This window comes from Carettochelys insculpta, chromosome 3, assembly GCF_033958435.1.
Source record: "Carettochelys insculpta isolate YL-2023 chromosome 3, ASM3395843v1, whole genome shotgun sequence".
NCBI classification, from domain to species: domain Eukaryota; kingdom Metazoa; phylum Chordata; order Testudines; family Carettochelyidae; genus Carettochelys; species Carettochelys insculpta.
The window spans coordinates 172,595,582-172,613,600 of record NC_134139.1 but is presented as its reverse complement, the minus strand read 5'-3'; the positions used below and the strand labels follow the sequence as shown (position 1 = coordinate 172,613,600).

The following is an 18,019-nucleotide window of genomic DNA, read 5'->3' as shown; positions in this document are numbered from 1 at the left end:
ATTAACTCAGCTGGACTAAGTAATTAGGGAGAAATATGAGTGAAAGTTTTCAAACACAGATTTTTTAAATGTCTTGGAATCCTTATCTAAATCATCATAGAATCATAAAATCACAGAGCTGGAGGGACCCTAAGTCTTCCCAGCCATGACTATGTCAAGCTAGAACCTAAAAACCTCCAGGGGTGGAGATTCCAACACCTCCCTAGGCAACGCATTCCCGTGCTTCACCACTCTCCTGGTGAAGTAGTTTTTCCTAATATCCAACCCACTCCTCTCCTTCCTTAACTTCAGACCATTACTCCTTGTTCTGCCGTCTGTCACCACTTAAAGGTTAGCACAAAATAAATTAGAAAGTAATTTTTTATTAATCGCAATTCTGACTTCCATGTCTTTATTTAAAATATTTCAATAAGAAAACACTTGAAAAAACACAACCCTGAAATATTGATGTAATTAGTGCAAAATTCAGATTATTATAACTGGCACATAGAATATTTTTATAAGGGTTTACAGTATGACAAAACTTTTGATTCCTCTTAAAGAGTCCACAAATTTTCTGTCACCAGCCTGTGCATAGGGTGATTAAGACTCTGAAAGGTACATTTCTCCAAATGAGTCCATGAAAAAGCTCGATTTGAAAGATGGCAAATAGAAGCATGTGGCAGGCTAGGGTTTATGGAGGTAAAATTGGAAAGAAGCTTTCAAGAGATGTTAGAATCAGACGTCTAAAACTATCAGAAAATTGTAAAATAAGGGTTTACTAAGTTGGAAAGGTGAGTAGATGCACAGGCTAATGCAAAGATGTATCCTGTAGTGGCCAATCATTTTGGGAGATGTCCCAGATGGTTGGAAAAAGGCAAATGTAGTTCCCATCTTTAAAAAAGGAAAGAAGGACAATCCAGGGAACTATAGACCAGTGAGCCTTACCTCAGTCCTCGGAAAAAATCATGGAGGGGATCCTCAGGGAATCCATGTTGGAGCACTTGGAAGAGGGGAAGGTGCTCAAGAATAGTCAACATGGATACACCAAGGGCAAGTCGTGCCTGACCAATTTGGTTAGCCTCTGTGATGAGGTAACTGGCTCTGTGGACATGAGCAAGTCAATGGATGTGATATACCTTGACTTTAGCAAAGCTTTTGATACAGTTGCCCACAACATTCTTGCCCATAAATTAAGGAAGTATGGATTGAATACATGGACTATAAGATGGATAGAAAACTAGCTTGATGGATGGGGCCAACAGGTAGTGGTCAATGAGTCAGGTTCAAATAGAGTGCCCCAAGGACCTGTTCTAGGGCTGGTACTATTCAACATCTTTATTAATGACCTGGATGAGTGGGTAGATTGCACCCTCAGCAAATTTGCAGATGATACTAAGCTAGGGGGTCAGGTAGATACACTGAAGGGTAGGGAAAAGGTCCAGAGTGACCTAGGTAAATTGGAGGATTGGGCCAAAAGAAATTTGGTGAGGTTCAACAAGGAGAAATGCAGAGTCCTGCACCTGGGATGAAAGAATCCCAAGCACTGTTACAGGCTGGGGACTGACTGGCTAAGTAGCAGTGCAGCAGAGGTCCTGGGGATTACAGTGGATGTGAGGCTGGATACGAGTTAATAATATGCCTTTGTAGCCAAGAAGGCTAATGGCATATTGGGGTGCATTGGGAAAAGCATTTCCAGAAGATCTGGAGAAGTTATTATTCCCCTCTATTCGGCACTGGTGATGCCGCATCTGGAGTACTGCATCCAGTTCTGGGTCCCCTCATTTAGGGTGTGGACACATTGGAGAGGATTCAGCAGAGGGCAATGAAAATGATTAGGAGGCTGGAGCACATGACCTATAAGGAGAGGATGAAAGATTTGGACTTATTTAGTCTGCAGAACAGAAGACTGAGGGGTGATTTTATAGCAGCCTTCAACTTCCTTATGGGGGCTCTAAAGAGTATGAAGGGAGACTGTTCTCAATGGTGAGAGGTGGCAGAACAAGGAGCAATGGTCTGAAGTTACAGAAGGAGAGGTGTAGGTTGGATATTAGGAAAACCTATTTCACCAGGAGGGTGTGAAGCACTGGAATCCATTACTGAGAGAGGTGGTGGACTTTCCATTCCTAGAGGTTTTTAAGTCCCAGTTTGACATAGTCGTGGCTGGGATGATTTAGTTGGGGTCGATCCTGCTTTAGGCAAGGGGCTGGACCATATGACCTCCTAAGGTCCCTTCCAGCCCTAGAATTCAATGATTCTATGATACCCTGCCAGCAATATTATCATGTAGAACTAAATTTCAAACACTATTTCTGCTGCTCTTGGCTGTCTATCAGGAAAAGACCATTCCAGTCAAGACCTTGATAAAACCTAGCCTTCAGGTGTTTATTTGTGAAGTAAAAGAAGGAACTCTGGAAACTGAAAGGCTTGTACATGGCTCAAAGCTCTAGAAGAAATTCTGCATTCCCTGACTCAACTAGCATGAGATACTAGCTTAGAGCAAGTTTACATGCATGCACAGATCAGAGGGGAGCTGAGGGATGGGTCCACACTAAATCTTGAGCAATCAGAGGGCAACAGAACAGCTTTACTGGAGACTTCAGATTGGCTCTAGAATGAATGGCGGAAAATCATCATTCTACAACTTTTGGCTAGCAGTTTGCTGAACTCAAAAAAGAGACAATTACTCACAAAGCAAATACAGGTTGAACCCCTCTAGCATTCTCTTGTCCAGCAACTTCCATAATATGGCAAGATTTTAGTTAGTCAAACAAGCAGTCCTGGCTCTCAGTGTACAGTGTTGTTATTTAGCAATAATTTACACCTAAATGTCTTCTAAGAGCCCAGCAAACAGTGAAAATTTTGGCAATGCTGCTAGACAATATTGACCTCCTGTGGTCCAGCAAATTCTCTCATTTAGCACTGGTCAGGTCCGTAGAGTGCCAGAGTAGAGAGGTTCAACCTGTAATTGTCCCTTTACTTAAAGATCTCCATGATATTCCAGAAAACAGATTTTGAGATTGAACAAGAAGCACAGAAGAAATATTAAAAATAGCCACAGAGTTATTGATTCTTGCTTGTTATGCTCCACTTTTGTTGTAAACTATCTGCTTTTCATACAACTACTAGGATAACTGCATGGTGGGTCTAAAAGGCATATCATTTCATGAAGGATTTGTGTGGGAAGAGTACATGTGGAGCATGTGTAATCTCAACATCTCCCAAAAGCCCAAAGATTTTTCAAGCCTGCTCTCAAGACTTTTTGAGGAAAAAAATCAATGTTCACAAATGAAAAAAAAAACAAAGAAAATGAGGGCAAAGCATTATTTTCACTCCATTCCTAACTCAGGTATTGGTACCATCCAACTTTCCACTTTAACTCTTAGCCATCTGCAAGTTCAACTAGCAACTTGATACTGAATCTTCACTATAAAATAAAGCACAAATCCTCTTGACGGCAATTTCCTATTGCTCTGATGCAACTCAGTCTCCCCGCCCCCCCAAAAAAAGCTGTGAATAATGTAATATATACCTACCTAAAATGACTGAAGAGATTGTTTAGAATGGAAATACCAATCTACCATGTCTTCAGCATTAACATACAAAATGTGAGCAACAATTACCAGCTACAATTGAGCAAAGAGCTATTTTTACCAAAGCTATTGATAGAATGAAATATTTGGACATCTGCTAATGTTACTCGCTCATTTGGTTCAATGACTCTCAGCAATCCACTATTTTTTATTTCCTGCATCCTTGAGCTGGCCTAGCGGTTAGTACCCTCTAATGACAACTTACAGACAGCAGGGGTTGCAGTCCTATTCATCCTTTAATTAGAGGTGTGAATGCAGTTAGGTGTTTGGGGTCCCTCCTTTAGTAGGGGAAATCTGGGTCTGCTTATTCCTCTGGGCTCTGTCCCAGGGCCATAGGAGGGTCAGCAGTACCTGAGCTACCCTCCATGGTTACATCGACACAAAAGGCTTTTCCCAGCAAAACAGGGCTTTTGTTGGGAAAACCTGCAGAGCATCTACACACAAAATGCATTTTATCAATCGTTTTTTGATAAAACCCGGCACATCCATCGTAAGCATTATAACTCTCCCTGTTCAAGTATAACACCTCTCTCTACAGTGTTCTCTTGTCAAAACAGCCATGTACATGCTCCGGGGCCCTTTAGTCAACAGACAGGGCTTCTGATTCACCAGGCAGCCCTGTCTGCAGAGCTTCCAATCAGCCATTCTGTCAAGAGAGGGCCAGGCAGTCTAGCTGCTCTCTGTCAACAGAGCAGATTGCTCTTTTGATTTGCTTTTATGTTTAGATGCACTCTGATGACAGAAGTTTTGCCAGGAAATTCCTTTGGACAGTGACTTCTGTCAACAGATACTTCTTGTGTAGACACAGTCCTTGAGTCACTTCCTGCTACTGCTGTTGTCTCTTTTCTTCTGCTCCCAGGCAAGACAAAAAGAAAAAGAAAAGGAAACCAGTCATCAGCCCCAATTTGGCCCAGGAAATGAGTCCAATTCCTTCAGAGAGACTATTGTGGTACCATTGTCAGGAAACTTTAGGTCAGTCTCCCAACACCTTCAGAGCTGGATTACTACCTTTTCAACCCTTTCTCCAGTTGGAGCATGCTTTGCAGGACTGAAGGGGCAGGGCTACCTGGACCTGGTACTATCTTTTAACCTCTTCTGACCCAGTATGTTTGCATAGCTCATTACTATATATTCGTATTGTATATAAAACTGTCAAGTTCCGGCATGAACCTCCTGATTTATATCACTTCATAAATTATCTGGCACTAAGCTGCACATCTGAGTGAACACGAGGCAAAACAACAATGCAGTGCCGATTTAAAAATCTAAACTGACCAGACTCAGATATTGTTTGAGGAAGGCATCTTCTCCCAAGCAACCAGGGTGTGCATCCCAGAAAAGGGAAGGTATCTGGATTTGTTGCTTGTTTGCTTGCTTGTTTAGCAAGTTCTTTTACAGGACAATGTTCCTTTTTTGAAGTTCAGGAATCTCCTTTTCAGCAATCCACCCCCACAGCACAATGTAGTTTTGATATGCTGGAGATATGAAGAGGTGTGTTTTGTAACAATGGAGTGTACTGTGCTTTGGTACCACCACTAAGAAAACAGCACTTATTATATTAACCATGCTAATTTGCACCAGGAGCTGAATCTGTTCCCTAGAAGCTCTGAGACTTTGGAAGTGGGGAGAAGAAAAGCCATATCTGTCCTTCCTCCATCACGTGCCCCAAGAGCTGGTCCAGTGCACCTGGGGAAACACTCCAGCTGACCATCTTTCGCTTATTATACTTAACGATAATAGCCCATTAGCGAGGTTTTAGAGATTGCCTGAATTCAATCAATACTGTGAAGCTAATTCTACTTTCAGAACACCAGTGTAACTAAGAAAATTTTTTTGACATCAACAGAGTCACTCTCAATTCACACACTTTTGTGTATTATAAGGAAAGAATCTAGGCCAGTTACTTTATTTTAAAATTAAAATATTATGCACAATGGGAGGATGAACTTAATCCTTTGGAACAGAAATTACATAATCTTTTTTTTTTTCAAAGAATCCCCACAGGATAATGTACTGATTTGGTATTTATTATGACCAAGGTAACTTGATTACAATACCTTAGTTGGAACATCTGTTCTCTGAGCTGTCAGAGCACATGCTAGTCCATGTGCATGCTTACAGATAAATCACTGCTTATATGATTATTATACTCCCATGTTTTCTGTGTTCCCTATAAGACTATTAAAACATAAAATTGATGTCAAGGTCAGAAACAAAAATTCCTGCCCTCCTATCATTAATTCAAAAAATTGAACCAATACCTGGTTACAAAATAAATTGGAAAAAAAAAAAAAAAAGATCTCCTGTAATTCCACCAGTTGATATGTAGGGGAACTTTATCACTATAGAGCTTCTACTAATATAATTTTGTACCTAGATATAAAAATCCCAAGCAATATTAGCTAGCAAAGATAAATTAATAACATGTACTCTCAAATCATGAGTGTAAAAATAGGTGGCATCCTTTTTTCCTGAGCCTCTGAAGAAGGAGTAATACAATAAAATCAATTTTCTGCCTAAGCCACTTTGGATATAGAGGAGCCTACCACAACTATCACATAATGTATTCCAGTTTCCTATAGCCCATGGGGGCACTGCACTCTCAGACCTACAAATTCACAATTATGCTCTTACTGTGTCACAAACCAATTCAAATATACTAACACCCTTATATCCTCAAGGGTGGAAATTCTATTCCCCTCTAGGTTGCCTCAGTTTCTCTTTCTGGTCTGAGGGATAAAAAACCAGGTACTTGCAGGGGTGTCTAAGCAAAGGGTCTGGGCTATCTTAGCTAAGAGGTTTCCCTTTCAACCTTGCATTTATGCAAAATCAACTACCTGAGGTATCCCCCATTTGCAAGCTAGGAACACAGCTATCAATTTGGAAAAATTGGCTGACTGGGGGTGTCATATAGTTTTCCCAATTAGCCAGTGATAAGGGCTTTGTACATTTTTTCAGCATTAAAGCAACCATATAACCTCCCACCTTCAGTGGAGTGGTAGTAATTACAAGACCCTTTGTCACATAATCTTATTAATTTGGTGTTCTTCAGGAAAGCATGGGAGGCAGAGTTACCAGAGCTCTTAAAAGAAGCAATATGACAGAGCATATCACATAATGTGAAAAATGCCTTTGTGGATCTCTGGCTATATTTGATACAGTAAAGAAAAGATACCAGGACACCAATGAGTTTGCACAAAGTAAAGGCCTTATCTTCTGATATTGGTTGGCACTGTAACAAAAGGACCCTGATGCATACACTATGGAAGTGTTCAATAGTTAGGAAGCTGTGAAAAGTGACAGGTGGACTCAAAAGTTAAAAAGACTGCTCAACTTTCAGCAGTCAAACCTTGTTCAAAAGTTGTGTGCTAAGTTTGACATACTGGGTTTAACTCTGCCACTAAGACTTTGGTCTTGAAGGCTGGGTCACTAGGGTCAAGTGTATGATTTTGCAGAAATGGAATACTAGGCCTAAGAACAGATCAGTGGTCACGATAGAGGGCAACGATATGGCTGGAGAAATTTCAACCCCATCTCTACATGAAAAGGGTGAGACGGCTTATGGAATACCAAACCTCCATTCCATCTAACTTCCCCTCACCGTCTGAATTCCTCTCCTTCCCTTCTCTGCCTATTCATTTATATCTTCTCCTATTTCATATTTCTTCTCCTATTTGATTACTGCTATCGCCACCCTAACATTGTAGGTCTATGATGAGTTTTTTTTGATACGTTGCTTTGATAAGTTGTGAAACTGCATAATTCCATAATTCTACTGGAAATCCACTGAAGCATGCAGCATTTGGACACATATACAAGCTGTACGTTATTTGCATTTCTATATTTTCCATTGTGTATTTCCTTATGAAAATCAATTTAAAAATTGACAAAAATGTGCACGTGTACTTTGTTAAAAGGTTCTATTTGTTATACTTATTTTAGCAATAAAATGGGTGTTGTAATTAAGAAATTTATTACTTACCCCAGTTCTTTGAACTTCCAAGAAAATTGCTCTTTGAAATGATTTTTCCCATGCCACAAGCTCACTGCCCAGCTCTACATTAAAATAGTGACTCTTGCCGTGTCCAACCATGACACTGAAACAATATGGTCTCTGGTCTTCAACCTCATAGTCCTGATGAATACCTAAATACAGGTTTGCTTGTAGCCAGTAATCATCAGCAAGCCACAGCTGAAAAGACACATTTTAGTTGGTGACATTTCAATTTGTGATACAAAATAATGAAGGCAGCATTGTCATATGGCTTCAGAAAATGACTTTGAACCACCACTCCTGTTCTCAGTTCAGATACTGACTCACTGTCAATTTAAACTGCTTTGTGACTCAGTTTACCTATCTGTAAAAGTGGTGTGCTAATACATACCTTTCTCAGTGCAAAACAAAAAGCAGTCAAGTAGCACTTTAAAGACTAGCAAAATAATTTATTAGGCGAGCTTTCGTGGGACAGACCCACTTCTTGAAAGCTCACCTAATAAACTATTTTGCTAGTCTGTAAAGTTCTACTTGACTGCTTTTTGTTTTGATAGTGTATAGACTAGTTACTTTCTCAGTGCAGTGTCATAAGATTCAGTTAATGCTTCTAAAGGCTATTACTCTCAGACCCTTTCATTCCCCAGGTCACCTCTTCTCAGTTATTAATGTAATCAATGCTTTTCTGCAATTTGCAACATACCAATGAAAGCAATGCAACCCCAGTTCTTCTTCTTCTTCTTAAATAATAATAATAATAATAATAATAATAATAATAAAGAGTTATATTCATAAAGGAATTAGTAATTAAATATGAAAGTAGGTGGGAGGAATAAAAGGAGGTAGTTGGGGAGAAAGACCTAAAACATCCTGAAGATTCAAGTAGTATTTTGGAGAGGTATCATGAACAATGGAATTAGGATGTGAAGATGGATCAAAGCTTCAAATAAAAGCTCTGTCAGGCCGCGTCTACACGTGCACACTACTTCAAAGTAGCAGCGCCAACTTCGAAATAGCGCCCGTCACGGCTACACGTGTTGGGCGCTATTTCGAAGTTGAAATGGACGTTAGGCGACGAGACATCGAAGTCGCTAACCCCATGAGGGGATCGGAATAGCACCCTACTTTGAAGTGGAACGTCGAAGTAGGGCACTTGTAGCCGATCCGCGTCCTGCAACATCGAAATAGCGGGGTCCACCATGGCGGCCATCAGCTGAGGGGTTGAGAGATGCTCTCTCTCCAGCCCCTGTGGGGTTCTATGGTCACTGTGTGCAGCAGCCCTTAGCCCAGGGCTTCTGGCTGCTGCTGCAGCAGCTGGGGATCCATGCTGCAGCCACAGGGTCTGCAACCAGTTGTCGGCTCTGTGGATCTTGTGTTGTTTAGTGCAACTGTGTCTGGGAGGGGCCCTTTAAGGGAGTGGCTTGCTGTTGAGTCTGCCCTGTGACCCTGTCTGAAGCTGTTCCTGGCACCCTTATTTCGATGTGTGCTACTTTGGCGTGTAGATGTTCCCTCGCAGCGCCTATTTCGATGTGGTGCTGCCCAACATCGAAGTTGAACATCGACGTTGCCAGCCCTGGAGGACGTGTAGATGTTATTCATCGAAATAGCTTATTTCAATGTCGCTACATCAAAATAAGCTATTTCGATGTAGCGTGCACGTGCAGACGTAGCCTCAGAGTGCTGGTGACTACCATTGCACTTCTTTGAGACACAGAATTGTGGGAGGAGCTCCAGAATCCTAGGCAGTGAATCAAAGCTCTGGGTCTTCAAGGCGGACAGATTTATAGATATATTTTACCAGTGATATTGGGAATTCTTTTTTCCATATGTTCATTGGCATATACTTAAAAAAGGACAGTATTTCTACTTCCTTTTTCTTTATTTGTGTACATTTGAATCCAAGCTTTCTTTTCTTTCTTTGACAATGTGAACACATATTATATGAACAAACTTTTCATGTAAACAATTGTTGGGAGTCATGCCTTTTTGGGGTGGCACTCTAGGGGTAGCTAGACTATCTAGAGAGTGATGTATGTGTTTCAGCCATGATTAAGATGGAAAACTTTTTGGCTCAGACAGTGGAACTTACGGTTTAAGACTCAGAGGTCTCTTGATTGATACATGCAGTTGCCAACCTAACTGGGTGACCCATAGGGGAATTTAGATGGGGCACCTCTGAAACTAAGAATGTATATTCCTGGCAAGGGGAAACATATGTAATGCTTGGTGTGTCACCTGTGTCCCAGTCCAGTGGTGGCTAAGTCACCTAGGCTATGTCTACACTTGCCCCCTTCAGGTGATGGGAGATTACTAATGAAGTGCTGCAATGCATACGCAGTACTTCGTTAGCCAAATTCTCCCCCACGGCAACTTCGAAGTATCAACTGTGTAGCTGCGGGCATTTTGAAGTTTGACACTGAAGTTGCTGCAGTAGAGAATTTACCTAATGAATCGCTGCATATGCATTGCAGCACTTCATTAGTAATCTTCCATCACCCGAAGGGGGCAAGTGTAGACTTAGCGCTAGTGATTTAGTGAGTTTTTTTTCTAGATCATGCAGCAGAAGCTTGTATATCAAGCACCAGAAAACCTGTTCCCAAGGGTTTCAGCTTTGGGGATAAAAAAATTCTTTCAAATACATGAAGCCACCTGATTGAGCAAATCAGATAATAAAGAGTTTTGGCTGAAGAACTATTTAATATATTTTATTTATGAGCTTGCTTTGCATATTCTTAATACCATTTGTGTTCAAATGCCTTTATAGCAGCATTTGTGCTAATAGTCAGATTTGAAAATAACCACCTGGTATAAATCCATTAAAATTGGTGGAATTTTAACATGGATAAATTTAGCTAATTTATTTATGTAAGTCACATCAATTGATGTCATTTATCTGTTACAACAACTTTTTACATATACCAATTTTAAAAAGTTTTAAAGGTAAAACCATTAAAAAAAAAAACCCATGCAACAACAACAATAACAACAACACAAAAAACCTCTCCACAAATGGAAGTACTTTTTGGAACTTAAATGAACTCTATCTTACTAAAATTATGCTTTTCAGACACTATAACCTGATGTGAAAAATAGAAATGCTTAAAACAGACAAATCAAATGAGTTTCTTTCATTTTGCAATATAAGTCCAATCATGTAGCACGTGGAGGTGATATACAGTGGAATTTGCTTATAATGAACTCAGCTATCCTGATACCTATGTTTACAGTGAAATGCAGAGAAATTCCTGAATTACTTAAATGCATTTCAGTTGACTAACACTCATTTTACAGTGACACTTCACTTACTATATAAGATTGCTTTCCTTTATAATTGGGTTTCACTTGGCTATGCTCATGGGAATGCACTGATTTTTCTTGCGGGAATGCAAGATATGACAATATGGTGTTGCAGAGGTCCCTCAGCACAGCAAGTGCTGTTCTAAAACTGGACAGAATGAAGAGATACCCCAACATCTCACTGAGGATTTTAGTGAACTAAAATGCTTCATTATAAGAAATTTCCAAATATTTTAGTTGATTATTGTTGGATAAATGTACAGAGAAAAACAAAACTAGATTAGAAGGCTACTATTAAGGCCCATTTTCATCTTTTGTAAATATATAAGGACTCTCTCTAACTACATCCCCAAATGGCAGACCCTGCTCCCTTCAAGACTGTAGGGTAGGGTGGTAGGGGGAAGGCACAATTTCTAGCAAGTTTGGGGCAGAGAGCAGTCCCAAAAAGAAGTAATAAGCACATCCCATTTGACATCTCTCCTATTTTATAGAAAATCTATTTTTATTTTTTAAAATCAGGACTCTTAATACTTGCATTTCCTGACATGCAATGGTAGCTTTCCTAGTTATGAGTAACTATACAGAATTCAAACAGAAAGACAAATTAAAACAAGAGGGCAACATTTGGCTTTAAAGGATACCAGTGGAAATCAATACACCTCTCTATACACTTCAGTGAAACTGTAATGTATGGATGCGAAAAGAACAAACTGGGGTGAGACTAAAACATAAACACAAACAATCCTCCCCCCACCCCCAAAGTAACATATAAAGTAGCAGAGAGGTAGCTGTGTTAGTCTGTAGCTTCGAGAACAAGAAGTCTTGTGGCACCTTATAGACTAACAGATATTTTGGAGCATAAGCTTTCATGGGTAAAGACCAGCTTCATCAGATGCATATAAAGTATGCTACACTATACTTAAAATGTAAGCATTAAATTCTGGAACTTCAGGATCTACAAGTTATAAATGTGTATGCAGTCTGTCTCATCAGACACCAGAAGTCACCTGCTTTTCAATAGTAAAAATCACTGCACTCCATCCTCCACATACTTTTATTTAAAGTCCAAAAAGGAGAGACAGCTTTCCCTAACAGAGCTGGTGGGAATTTCCCTTGAAATGGAAAAGCACTAGCTACCCGAAGACTGGCATATATTAACTTTGTGTCACCTGTTCCTGCTAACCCTGGGAGCAGTGGACAGTCTGGAGCCTGTGTTAGATGGAGGGGAAGCACAACCTGTGCCTCACAGTGTTTTGAGGATTCTGACAGCAGAACAGCCCACAGGACCATTCTAGGTACTCAAACAGAAACCTGAAACTGTTTGCAACTGATGGCCAGCTGCTCCTTGGGATTGGAAATTTGGGCGAAAGAGGGAGAAGTAAAGAAAAGATATGTCCCTGTCTTCTCCTCTGCCTGAGAATTTGGCACCCAGGTTTATCTCTGCAGAATCATGAGACTATCGGGTGTCAGTCTTCTAACTCCTGCAGGACTTATTTCTATCTGTCCTGCACCTTAGGGCACAGTCAGTTTTATTTTATTTTGGGGACTGGAAATAACTGCTATTTAATGACGGAAACTGAAAACTACAAGATCTTTACCCACCAGGAGAAATAAAAAAAACAAATTGACAGGGCCAGATGAATACCCAGAGACCAGCTACTCCAAGATACGCCCAAAAAAGCCAAGAAGAGAACACAACTGGTCATCACCTACAGCCCCCAACTCAAACCACTGCAACACATTATTAGAGACCTACAACCTATCCTAAATCAGGATGCCACACTCCAGAAGGCACTAGGTGATAGGCCTGTTCTCTCCTACAGATAACCACAGAACCGTATGAGGATTCTCACCAACAGCCACAGTCTATACCACAGGAACACCAGTCCTGGAACTTTTCCTTGTAACAAAGCCCGCTGCCAGCTTTGTCCACATATCTATTCTGGAGATACCATCACTGGAACTAACCAGGTTATTCACAGAATCATGGGCACATTCTCATGTTCCTCAACTAACATCATATATGCCATCATGTGCCAACAATTCGCAGATGCTTTGTATATTGGACAGACTTCAAACTCTCTTAGACAAAGAGTTAATGGGCACAAAACAGATATAAAAACACTCCTGATTCACAAACCAGTCAGCCAACAGTTTAATGGAGTAAGCCATTCTGTTAATGACTTAAAAGTCTGCATCTTACTGAAGAGGAATTTTCACAACAGCCTTGAAAGACAGGCTGCTGAACTCTCTTTTATATTCAAATTCGACATATTAACATGTGACTTGAACTGGGATGTAAATTTTCTGGGTCGTTATAGGGGCTCTTTTGCATACTTGGCTTAATCTAATTCTTGACATCCCCCCTGCCTCTCTACTCTCTGATTTGCTCATCTTGATAATTTTTCTTCTGATTTGTCAACCTTGATTACTATTTTTGGTTCTCTGTGCCTTAAATATTGAGTCTGTTCTGGTTTGGCTATGGTCTGAAGAAGTGGGTCTGTCCCACGAAAGCTCACCTAATAAATTATTTTGTTAGTCTTTAAAGTGCTACTTTACTGCTTTTTTGTTTTGATAGTATATAGACTAGCACTGCTTTCTCTCTGTTACTATTTAATGAGGTAGAAGGAAACATTTAGTCTATAAAAGGGAAAGCTACAGTGGGACCTGACAACAGTCTTCAAATATGTTAAGGACTGTTATAAGGAAGACAGTGATCAATCGGTCTTCATATCCATTGAGGACAGGACAAGAAGTAAACAGCTTAATGGAAATTTAGGTTGGATATAAGGAAAAACTTTCTAATTGTAAGTATAATGTGTCAAAGTTTATCTACAGGATTGTGAAGTCTTCATTGTTGGAGGATTTTGACATATTAGAAAAAATATCCCTTATGGCTTGCCTAGAGTTACTAAATCCTGCCTCAGTTTAAGAGGGTGAATGGGATGATCTCTTGAGGGCCCTTCCAGCCTACAATTCTATGATGTTCAGGGTGGGTTGAACTTTAATGATGATGATGCTCAGTGGTACGGATTTTTAGTAATACAAACAGCACAGGCAAGATAAATGTGTGGATTACATGAAATGCATGAAATACATCACACATTTAATTTAAAAACATGACTATCACCACTGTATAAGTGATATGAGTGTGTGTAAGTAAACATATGTAGTACAAGCACATTACACATATGCAAACTAAAATGTACAAAAACATCCATACCCTGTAGAAAAAAATATCAAAAGTCCCATTTAGCTTTGGGGTTCAGCTAGGAAATTTGAAGTAAGACAAGCATCCAATAAATTAATCTTGAGAATGGCCTTTCATAACAATTTACTTACTTACTTTCTACCCTCAAGAACATCACAACTGTATTTGTTACAACAAGCTTGTGAAATCTTTGAAAAAAAAGATCTGTTCTAACACAGTAGTTTCTGTAGTGCCGTCTGGACCTTAGAGCCTATAATGGAGAAACTTTAATCTCCTCCAGAAATTCAAGTTTTTTTTTTATTTTAATTGATTTGCTCTAAATTTTCTTCATTATCATTTATACCAAAGTGTCGACAGATGGGAGGTTAAAGTGTTACAGCTGAGCTTTTGTGTTTTAGCTAATGTATGCACCATGGCTAACAATTAAGCATTCATTTATTAAAATGTCAAGAACATTAAGAGTCAAGTCTTAGTTTATTTCTCAATTTTTTCCTAATGAAAACGCAACCACAGAATTAGCTGTAAGAAAGGACTGTCCTTGAAATTAACCTTGCCAGAATAGTAAAGGAAGACTTGAGCATCAAATCAGCAATGATAATATTTTGATGAGAAAGAAAACACAGCACCAGGAGTATCTCCCTCAGAAGCATTCAAACCTTTTAGCCTAAGGACTAAATGTAATGTTTCAGAAAAAGGACAAGGAGACAGAATCGAGACCTTCGGGCAGAGTCTCTGCCCTATTCTGTTATCTTTGTACTATTCAAATAGCGCAAAGACAGCAAAAGCCACATCCCTGGGGACAAGGTTGTATCGAGGTGACAGACATAACCCTAATGACTGAGCTCCCACAAGCATTGCCTGATGCCACTCCTCAATTATAATCTGCCTCGCTGTTTGAGGTGACCTTTACAGGAAACTGCTCCTTCCTTCCTACAGAGGCTGGGGGAGCAGCGACTAGGCTGGCAATAAGAAAAGTCTCCTTTCTTACCCTCTAATTGCACAGGTATCTGCTTAAGTAGGTGGGCTAAGACTGCTGCACACTTTGCCTTTGGAGACACAAACAGTATTCAGATGGGATGGCACCAGCAGAGGCCCTCAGAGAAGTGGGGATTGGAGTTGACACCTCACAGTGATGCATGGAACAGTTCACACCTCAGCTATTATTGTAGGTTGCCACTGCTCTGTTGGTTATACCTGGATCACGGATCACATTTTCAAGATTTTTCTTCACAACCATGAGGCTTAGAAAGATACTTTAAAGAAATGTATCAGAGAGGTAGCCATGTTAGTCTGTATGTTCGAGAACAACAAGAAGTCCTGTGGCACCATATAGACTAACAGATATTTTGGAGCATAAGCTTTCGTGGGCAAAGACCCACTTCATCAGATGCATGAATCAGGGGGTGGTTTCAGAGGGTTATTTTTGGGGTCCCAGTAAAAGGGAGGGCCAGAGCTGACAAGGTCTATTCAGTCAGGGTGGAAAAGGCCCATTATCAGTAGTACCTATGAAGAGAGGAAAAAACAGGTCAGATAAGACAGGCCCATTGTCAGTCTAATGTGGAGATGTTAACACCTAAGGCAGAGAAGCTCCTTTTGTAAGGTGTGAGCCACTCTCAGTCTCTGTTTAATCCTTGGTTAATGGAGTCAAATTTGTAAATAAATTGCAGCTCAGAGACTTCTCTCTCCATTTGATTTTTGAAATTTCTTTGTTTCAGGACTGTCACCCTTCAATCTGCTACTGAGTGTCCAGGGAGACTGAAGTGTTCCCTCAAGGGCTTCTGTACATTACCGTTCCTGATGTCTAATTTATGTCCATTTATTCTTTTATATAGAGACTGTCCAGTTTGGCCAATGTAAATTGCAGTGGGGCATTGCTGGCGTAAGATGGCATGTATTATATTAGTAGATGTGCAGGTGAAGGAGCCCTGATGAGGTTGAGGTTAGGTCCTGTGATGGTATCACTGGTGTAGTTAGGTGTGTAAGCTTCTCTGCCCTGGGTGTTAACATCTCCACATTAGACTGACAATGGGCCATAACCCCCATGTCTTATCTGACCTGTTTTTTCCTCTCCTCATACATACTAGTGATAATGGGCCTTTTCCAACCTGACTGAACAGACCTTGTCAGCTATGGCCCTCCCTTTCACTCAGAACCCACTTTTTAAATACCCCTCTGAAACCACCCCCCACTCATGCATCTGATGAAGCGGGTCTTTGCCCACGAAAGCTCTTGCTTCAAAATATCTGTTAGTCTATAAGGTACCACAGGACTTCTTGTTGTTTTTAAAGAAATGAAAATTGAAATTTTGATGCAAATTTGACTGAAGGAGGTAAGGCCCTAAGTACAATGCCCAGGCTTTAGTCCATTCCCTGATGTGGGCCAGTCACCCGTGAGCAACACATCAGCGTAGCTTGCTGCCATTTCTCCTTGTTTACAGACTTTAGAACATGTTACTGGTGGCATGTGGCAACATGCACAAGAAGTGTAAGAAGGCTTATGCCATTGTTTGGTAAGCTCCACCTGTCACACATGCCTTTGCAGCCTGCGTGTGCAAATTAGATTAATCTCCATGCTGCTCTGAACTACCAGGGACAGATAAAATGGTTGTTGGATTTCCAGTTATCACAGTTCCCCCCTCTCCTAGGTTGCCTTGGGTGACAATGTGAAGAGGAGGAGCTGTCCTTTGCTAGGCACTCTTCTGCACTAGTTAGAGAGAGCTGAGCTATTATCCCACAGTGATTTCTCCCAGTAGTTAAGAAGGCAATGAAATAGCAGTGTGATGGGGAAAATGTTGAGCAGCTTCTGAGAGCACATTCAGCTCATGTCAGAGCTACTCCGGACTGATTCTGACATGTCTGTTTAAAAACTGCAGGACATAGCTCAGGGAACACATATTCAACCTATAAACGGGTGTAAATTGTCTTCTGAACAGTCACCTTGGAGGGTCACATTCTGGACACTGGTGAGCTCTGTATGAGTCTATGATTTGGAGAGCAAGGGATACCATTTCTCTGTCTATCCAGCCATTCCTAATTCACCCAAACAACCAAAGTTATCGTTTTACGCAAATGCAACAATGCACAGTTACTTTGCCTGACATAAAACTAAATACATAGTCTTACAAAAAGAAATTAGGTAATATAGTCTTTATAAAGTTGAGAGTTGAACTACGTTTTGAATTTTAATGGATATATATTACTTGTAATCTAGTGCATCACTAATGTGTAGTAATAAAATGAATTTTAAATTAGTTGCTACACAAATTACACCCAAAACACATACACATTAAATTATAAATAAAACATTCTAAACCACTCATTCACAATGTTATTTTAAATAATGGTCCATATTTCTATTTAAAAAAAAACTGTCCATAAAAAGGATCTCCAGCACTGTAAATTTATACAAAAATTAATTAAAATTACAGAATACTTCTTCAGCTTTTTAATATTTTAGACATTTTTTCACTATGGACATGGTTCAACTTCCACATTATTCATCATGCATGCAGACAATAGTTACTGATTATGAACTGATTTTATAGCAATAGATGACCTTTTTGTGCTAAACCAGATTAAGCTGAGCATATTAACAGAGTAAACTCTTTCATAAATGGCATTCTGTTACTTGGAACTCTCACAGAACTGGCATTTTCACCATAAGTAAATTTTAGTTGCATTTTCTATAAGTATAGTATAGTGAAAGTAAATACGAATACATACAGAAAATTCAGTATAAGTTTACAGAGTACAATACTACTGCTGTTGGTAAATAAAGTAGTCAGCATACATTTTTGTTTCTTAAAATTTAATCTCGTTTCTCCATAGTGTTATGCATTGCTAGGTACACCTCTCTATTATCCAGAATATTTGAATATCTGGCAAACTCCCTGTCCCAGGGCTGTTGGATATGAAAGAGTCTACTCTAATGTTAAATGTTAGGAAACTG

At 39.9% G+C, this 18,019-nt stretch overlaps 1 protein-coding gene across 3 annotated transcripts in view; it reads right to left on the bottom strand.

Moving 5' to 3' along the window:
• The window catches only part of SNTG2 (syntrophin gamma 2), a 329,137-nt gene that overhangs the window by 52,248 nt on the left and 258,870 nt on the right, over positions 1 to 18,019 (bottom strand). For all 3 annotated transcript variants that reach the window (XM_074988929.1, XM_074988931.1, XM_074988930.1), the window contains exon 14: positions 7,555 to 7,764. In XM_074988929.1, the coding sequence (XP_074845030.1) occupies positions 7,555 to 7,764 (210 nt within the window). The remainder of the gene's footprint in view (positions 1 to 7,554; positions 7,765 to 18,019) is intronic.